The sequence below is a fragment of the Montipora foliosa genome, chromosome 2, assembly GCF_036669935.1.
Source record: "Montipora foliosa isolate CH-2021 chromosome 2, ASM3666993v2, whole genome shotgun sequence".
Lineage (NCBI taxonomy): Eukaryota > Metazoa > Cnidaria > Anthozoa > Scleractinia > Acroporidae > Montipora > Montipora foliosa.
Genome location: NC_090870.1, coordinates 24,585,811 through 24,593,310, shown reverse-complemented (window position 1 = coordinate 24,593,310; position 7,500 = coordinate 24,585,811). Strand labels below are relative to the sequence as shown.

Below are 7,500 nucleotides of genomic sequence, written 5' to 3'. Positions count from 1 at the left end.
AGTTCTGTATCAGAGTGCGCGGAATGACCTCAAGTGCCTTGGCAACGGCTTTGTAAGGCCACTGCTGAACACCCGCTACAGACTTGGCCTTCTCTGTCAGAACCTGAAAAGGAATTAAACAAAAGAGAACAACAACAATTATTCCTGCATGAAGATAATGACAAGAATACGAACTGCTAATCCGTGGATGCTTGCAACCAGTTATAATTACACCCGCGACGATGTAAAAGACCAACCGGACGCTGAAACACTACTCCATTACATACCTCTTACTAATCGAGTACGAGGTCCGTACTGTAAGGGAAAAACGAGGATCCGTAACTTACAGTACGGACTGAGTTAATAGAGAGTTTAAGAAACGACAACGGCTACGGCTACGGCTACGGCAACGACAACGCCAAAAAGCAGTAATATTATTGGTTAAAAGAATGTGCTGCACGTGCGGCACGCATTTATGAACAAATTTCTTCCGTACTCGTCAAAACTACTACGTGAAATGACCAAATTTAAGGAGTTTTGACGACAACGTGGACAAACTACAGTGAATGTTTCAGTCTCACTCTTTACTTCAAATCCGTCTGTACCAATCCAGTTTTAGGACACTTCGCCCATATTGAACAATATAAATAAGATGGAATAATCATGAAATACTTAGAATATCTCAAACGTATATTTTGAAGTGACGTTTTCGTGCCCGTAGCCGTTGTGATTTCTTAAACTCCCTAATGAGGCGCACGAGAAAGGAAACTTGTTGAACTCAAACGGGGCGTTCATCTGCGACAAATGATTGGCATGCGTAAAAATCTGAAGAACGAATAAATCTTATTGGCTTATAGTTGCTTGCATGATTTAAACAGTTTCACAAGTTTATTTCACATAAAACAATATCAAAAACGTGCAAGAAAACGTTGCATCAAAATTTCAAATTTAGGGGGGGCCATGGGGCCATGCGGCGGGCCGGTAGAATACGGCCCGCTAAATTAGCCAATCATAGCACGCGTACTATCCGTGAGATATTCTAAAGTGCATTCTTTTACAAGTTTTACCGTTCATTTCTGTTTCAATTTAGCAATATTCCATAGGGTGCAAAACGTTTAAAAAAATACGTCCCTCGTGGGACATGTGCTTACGGGTAAATGTCTGTGTGATTGTTGACATGTTTTTGTAATGGCGTTGACAATGAATGCTTGGAATGCACGACGAGCATTGCAATTAAGTTTTTCAGATAAACACTGCATGTGGCTACTGTAACAGTAACAAAAACTGAGTGAATTTCGAAGGAAGAATGGATGCGTTTACGTTTGTCAAATAATTCTGTACCGCGGGCGATGTGCAAAGAGAGAAAACAAATTATGATAGCACTTGATAGCAACAGGTTTGCCAATTATATTATCACGCGATTGTCAAAATCTTGCCGTAAATTCTCTAAAATTTCCCTTTTCAAGCGAATATTAACGTTAAAAGCCGACGTTTCGGCGTCATCATGACACCATTCTCAAGGCAAAGTGGTGTCATGATCACGCCGAAACGTCGGCTTTTAACGTTAATATTCGCTTGCTTACGTTTTAAGAAATCGTTTTTGATCAAGATTTCTCTTTTCATAAGGAAAATTAAGAAACGAAAAGGCAACAAGTAGGCGGCATACATAATAACTGTAAAATGGACATCAATTGTTAAAACTGAATAAAGACCTCATTAGTTTAGAGATTCATGCACGCGATCTTACACTCACTCACTCAGACAACCCCGATGACATTGTGCATTACGGGCTTGCCCGTAACAACAAAACATGTAATTGGATCACTTAGACGGCCATAGGAATCAACGCCGGCACAGAATAGCCTCCGATCCGACCTATCAAACGTGAATTCACTGTATTTTGAAAAACACTATCCCTACTGGATATCATTTGCTTTCGGAAGTGAAGTGACGCTTAGGCTTCAGACCGAAAACGGACCACTTAGCTCCTAAAGTAAGCTTCCCAAGCTATAACGTATTGTAAGTTGCACGTGTCTTAAAGTTTCATGTACGTTTGTACAGGAGCACTATAAGTCATCGGGCGCTGACATTGCAAACATTTTCACAATTAGAATCCCACTGCTACAATTACAATCTCGCTCCCATGCAGGGTCTCATGCCGATGAACAACGACAATAGAGACCCTGAGAACGAGGTTGCTAAAATTACAGGTTAATTAGAAGAGAAATATAAGGCCGTTCAGCCCTTCTCAGGACCTTTAATCTATACGTGTAGGTGTGTATGTGTAAATGAGTATGTAAGTATTATGTAACGATTCTGAAACATAGTGTGAAAATAGTGTGTACGTTCTTATGAGTCATTTTGTGTAAGTTATCATGTTAATGCGTTGCGGATGGTTGGAACATTTATTCAAAATGGCGGCCACTAAGAATAAATCAAGATGGCGCTATGTAATGAAATGCAAGCCAAGTAGGTATTGAATTATTCGTGGATATTTTTCTTTACATTCGTGAGAGCTATTTCAGACTTAAGTGCACGGAAGTGAATAATTGTTACAATGAAACACCGCCACTGCTTGAGATCTTTTAGGTTCTCGTTAAATTCAGCTTTTGACAATAATAGCTTTTTTATTGTAGCAGCTGTTAAAACGTCTGTAAAAATCTGTGTGAAGATACTGCGCATGCCATCGTATGACACGGCCCCTTTTAGAAATCATTTTCGCGAAATAGAAAGATCTTGCTATTCAGCATGCCCCACAATTATGCTAATATTGTGATCCTTCAACCAACCTCTCAAGGAAGTCAAACTACTGATGTGTTTTTCTTTTTTCATAACGCCTTTCTTAGTTATTACAAGTCCAATTTTTTCCTTAAATAAACTAATTAAAATTAAGGCTGTGGATTGGTTTTAATTCAAGTTGCATTTCCTTAATAGCCAATATATTTAACCACGGTGCCGCTTTTTGTAATTGTAATCAAAATTACCATACCGAGAGCTCTATCTCGTTAAATGGCTACAGACACGAACACGATGATAAAGACAATCACGGCCAGGCTCCTCTAGAACTATAAAATGCTACACTATCTTATCAATTGCACAATACACCTGTGTTATTTAACCCACCAGCTGAAACAAATTGTCGAGAAACAGTTCTCTTTTCAACAAGATGCCTTGTTTTCAAAGTGTCGTCAATCAGTCCACATCATGCCAATCATCGCTAAATAACAGTTCGTTTTCTCTTGCTCCTGAAGCAGAGGCTCTTCGACTCGTTCGCATTGTTGTGTTCATTTTGATAGCAGCACTCGCTTTGGTGGGAAACTGCGTGGTGTGTCGAGAAGTGTGGAGAAATCCTGGCCCAAAACCATTCGCGCATTACTTAATCAGCAACTTGGCTTTTGCTGAAATTATCAGCATGATCTGTTTGATCTTCACCTTCCACGCTTACGAGCCGCCATATTCGTGGAGGCTGGGACATATCATGTGCAAGATTCTGGACCCTTTGCAAATATCAAGTCTACTGGTCGTCACGACAACTTTAGCCATTCTTGCTATCTATCGTTGCGTTCTGCTCGTCAAGCCAATGGGAGCAGCGAAGTTAAATCGCAGGAAAACGTACTGTGCTGTACTTTTCTCGTGGGTGGTGTCCGTTGGGTTGTCAATACCTGCAGGTCATTACCGTGTGGTGAATTCATATGGTGAAAAATGCCAAATCCATTATTGCGAAGAAATATTTCCTGACGGTCTCCAGCACCACCAGAATACCTACTCTATTGTCCTTTTCGTGTTCAACTTTGCTCTACCATTGGTCATAATGGCGGTTTCGTATTCTTTGGTCATTAAAAAAATCAGAGACTATGTTTTTGAACTAATAAGAATTCAAGAAGAGGAGAATATGGTGGAACCTGCGTATGTCATGCCAGCAACAACTCTGCGGATGGAAGAGGTGCAAGAAACAAGGGACAGAGGCCAAGCAGAACGTGGTAACCATGCAAAAATATCACCGGATAGTCAGCGCACATCAACAAATATCAACCAAGACGTCATCGACCTGGAAAACGATTTTCTTCGAATGGCGTATGCATTGGTGTTGACTTTTATTGTTTGTTATATTCCTTATCAAGTTCAGTTTCTTATGACAGAGTTTAATGTCAATGCTTTTATATGTTGGCCTCATCGAAACAGTTTCAATAGGATTGTTTTCACCTTAACTTGTTTGCCAAGCGCTCTACATCCCGTGTTTTACGGGCTGATGAGCAAGACTTATCGGAAGGCTTTTATCAAGATGATAGCTTGTAGATCTATCAAATAGCTTAATGAGTATCTAGACGATGAGGTATCGGATCTCAGTTTGATTCGCGGCCTTTTTCTCCACCAAACTGCTTACCTGTATAAAATCATAACACAATAATGATTGAATAAAGGAATAAAACTAAATTATAATGTACAATATTCAATTTTGATATCAATTAGTGGGTGTAAAGTCCAGCTCCACGTCCCTGTCGTGCACCCTGGGAAACGTCCTAAAGTAGGGGATCGCCAGTCAGGGCGGGGGGGGGGGGGGGGGGGGGGGGCTTAATTCCTCAGGGCCGCTACGGTAACAGTGAAGGCCTGACTGGAATTCTGAAACGGGGCGGAAAACGGAGCTCTGGTAAAGCTGCGAAGGCTAACACCCTTCGTGGTGGATTCATTGGGTTACTGAAACTGAAACTATGGAAAACTTTGCCGGGTCTCTATCACAAGTAGAGATCGAACAGGGATAATTAAAACCGAATTATGACCATAAGGTGAGAACGAGAATGAAGCGAAGCCCGCGGATGAAGTTTTTGCCTCCTAAACTCAGAACCTGGATAGGACAATGGAATGTGCGAACCCTATACGAGTAGGGAAAGTTGGCGCAACTGGCCGCAGAAATAAGGCGTTATAGGTTGGAAATCTTGGGAGTCAGCGAAGCTAGATGGAATCAATTTGGGGAAACTCAGCTGGCAACGGGAGAGCTTTTCATATATTCAGGAAAAGGGAACAAAGATGATATCCATAAGAGAAGGGTCGGTATCATGTTATCAGGGCATGCGAAGAAATGCCTGATGGTATGGGAACCAATAGATGATCGCATTCTTACTGCCAGAATTAACGCCAAAATCCAAAAGATCACGATCATACAGTGCTATGCTCCCACGAACAACGCTGAGCTATACGAGAAAGAGGAGTTTTACAACAAACTGCAGGCAGTGGTCGATAGCGCTCCTAATAGAGATATCCTTATCGTGCCAAGGTCGAACGGAATAATGCTAGCATTGAAAGGATCATGGGAAAGGAAGGACTCGGAGATGTGAATGAAAATGGCGAAGAGTTGGTGGATATATGTGCATTAAATGGTCTAAGTATTGGTGGAACTCTCTTTCCGCACAGGAGAGTTCATAAAGCGACCTCGAGATCTCCAGATGGAGTGACTGAAAACCAAATCGATCATATTCTTATAAGTCAGCGATGGAGAACATCAATGCAGGATGTGCGTGTAAAAAGGGGAACCATCATTGGGTCGGACCATCACCTTGTTGTAGCTTCTTTGAAGATCAAGTTCGCCGCCAGAAAGCCGTTCATAAGTACAAGAAGGACTTTTGATGTCATGAAATTGAGCTGCAAAACCGCCTTGAATCCCTATCCGTTCAAGAAGAAGAGGAGGAAGACGTAAGGAATGTAAACGGGGATGAACGTAAGCAGGCCCAAGATATTAATATCAAATTATTCAATGTACAGTGGGAAAAAACCAAGAAGATACTTGTTGACACATGTGGAAGTGTTCTCGGACGTAGAAAAAGGGCTAGGAAGGAGTGGCTGTCTGACGAGAAATACAGGAAGATTGAAGAAAGACGGAAGGCCAAACAGATACTGGATGACGCTCGAACGAGACAAGGGAAACGTGAAGCAAATAGATACTACAACGGGAAGAATAGAGAGGTTAAGAAATCTTGCCGAAGAGACAAAAGAAATTTAATCGAGAGCATTGCACGAGAAGCAGAAGACGCGGCTAAGGAAAATGATCTGAGAACTCTATATATGACAACACGGAAACTTAGCGGGATAAGATGCAACCAGAACCACCCAATTAGAAGTGAAGATAGAACTCTCTTGACGAAAATGGAAGGCCAGCTTAAGCGATGGAAGAGGCATTTTGAATCCGTATTGAATAGACCAGCCCCAAGCCAATTACCAGATCCCAGACCTGCAGACGTTCCCCTGAACATCAACACAGGACCTATTTCCAGAGGAGAAATTAGAACAGCCCTAACTCAACTAAAGAATGCCAAAGCTCCAGGGGTGGATAATATTCCTCCTGAAGCATTCAAGGAGGGAGGTCCCTGTACTTTGGAAGCACTGCATAGAATTTTAAATTTTGTGTGGGAGAAAGATGTGATTCCAGACGACTGGAAAAGAGGTCTTCTAGTAAAGCTAGCAAAAAAGGGCGACCTTAGTTTGTGTGGCAACTGGAGGGGAATAATGTTCCTCTCAATACCAGGCAAAGTCCTAATCCGAGTCATATTGAACCGAATGAAAGTGGCTGTTGACGAAGCCCTAAGAGACGAGCAAGCGGGATTTAGAAAGGATCGTTCTTGCATCGATCAAATTGCCACACTAAGGATTATTGTAGAACAAGCAATCGAGTGGTCATCCCCCATGTACTTGTTATTCATGGATTTCGAGAAAGCCTTTGATTCCCTGGATAGGGAGGCTATGTGGAGGATTCTTCGTCATTACGGTATACCTAATAAAATCATCAACATGCTTAAAGTGCCCCTGTAACCAAAAAATCAATTCATATTTTTCTTTGGATTTCAAAGCTATGTTAACAAAACACTAAGTGACCCACGTTTTAAGCCTTGATTTCAAAAAGACACCTCTTTATTTTAACTGTAATTTTCCTATTTAATGGTCCGCCATTACTAACATTATGTTCTTGAGAGAGCTGGATCGAGGAGAAAATGACGTCAAAGGCTCACTAGTTTAAGAATGCAATACGTGTGTACGCCGCAGAATTAATATGCAGCACGGGGGTTTTGGGCTTTCAGACTTTTAAACTCACGCTTTGCATATATAATCAGCTGCGTTCACACACTGAAATTTTAAGTTAGTGAGCCTCTGACGTCACTTTTCCCTGGATCCAACCGTCTGAGGTCCAATCGGTCAGTTTTGAACGTGAGTAATGACGGACCGTGAAATCCAAAACTTACACTCAAAGTAAACGGCCTTTGGATAAAAATCAAAGCTCAAAATTTTGCCAGTCAGGTGTTAAGCAAACACACTTTCAAAATCTGAAGGAAAAAAGGAAGTGGTTTTTTTGATCACAGGGGCACTTTAAAGTTCTGTATCAGGGCTTTACTTGCCAAGTGCTTTATGGAGGAACTATGACCGAGCCCATCGAGGCCAAGACCGGTGTGAGACAGGGATGCCTTCTTTCGCCGTTGCTGTTCCTTGTGGTACTTGACTGGGTGTCGAAGAACGCATACGAGGGTAAACATTTAG

General features: G+C 41.7%; 2 protein-coding genes across 2 annotated transcripts in view; one reads left to right on the top strand and one right to left on the bottom strand.

Annotated features, from left to right (window-relative positions):
• Positions 1 to 7,500, bottom strand: part of LOC137992728 (T-complex protein 1 subunit gamma-like) — a 40,818-nt gene that overhangs the window by 8,254 nt on the left and 25,064 nt on the right. Inside the window, exon 15 of the mRNA XM_068838219.1 lies at positions 1 to 103. This exon is cut by the window's left edge and continues 38 nt beyond it. Within this exon, the coding sequence (XP_068694320.1) occupies positions 1 to 103 (103 nt within the window). The remainder of the gene's footprint in view (positions 104 to 7,500) is intronic.
• LOC137990602 (galanin receptor type 1-like) lies at positions 2,992 to 4,343 on the top strand. Its single transcript, XM_068835734.1, has one exon. The coding sequence runs from the start codon at positions 3,146 to 3,148 to the stop codon at positions 4,286 to 4,288; it is 1,143 nt and encodes a 380-aa protein (XP_068691835.1). The 5' UTR covers positions 2,992 to 3,145; the 3' UTR covers positions 4,289 to 4,343.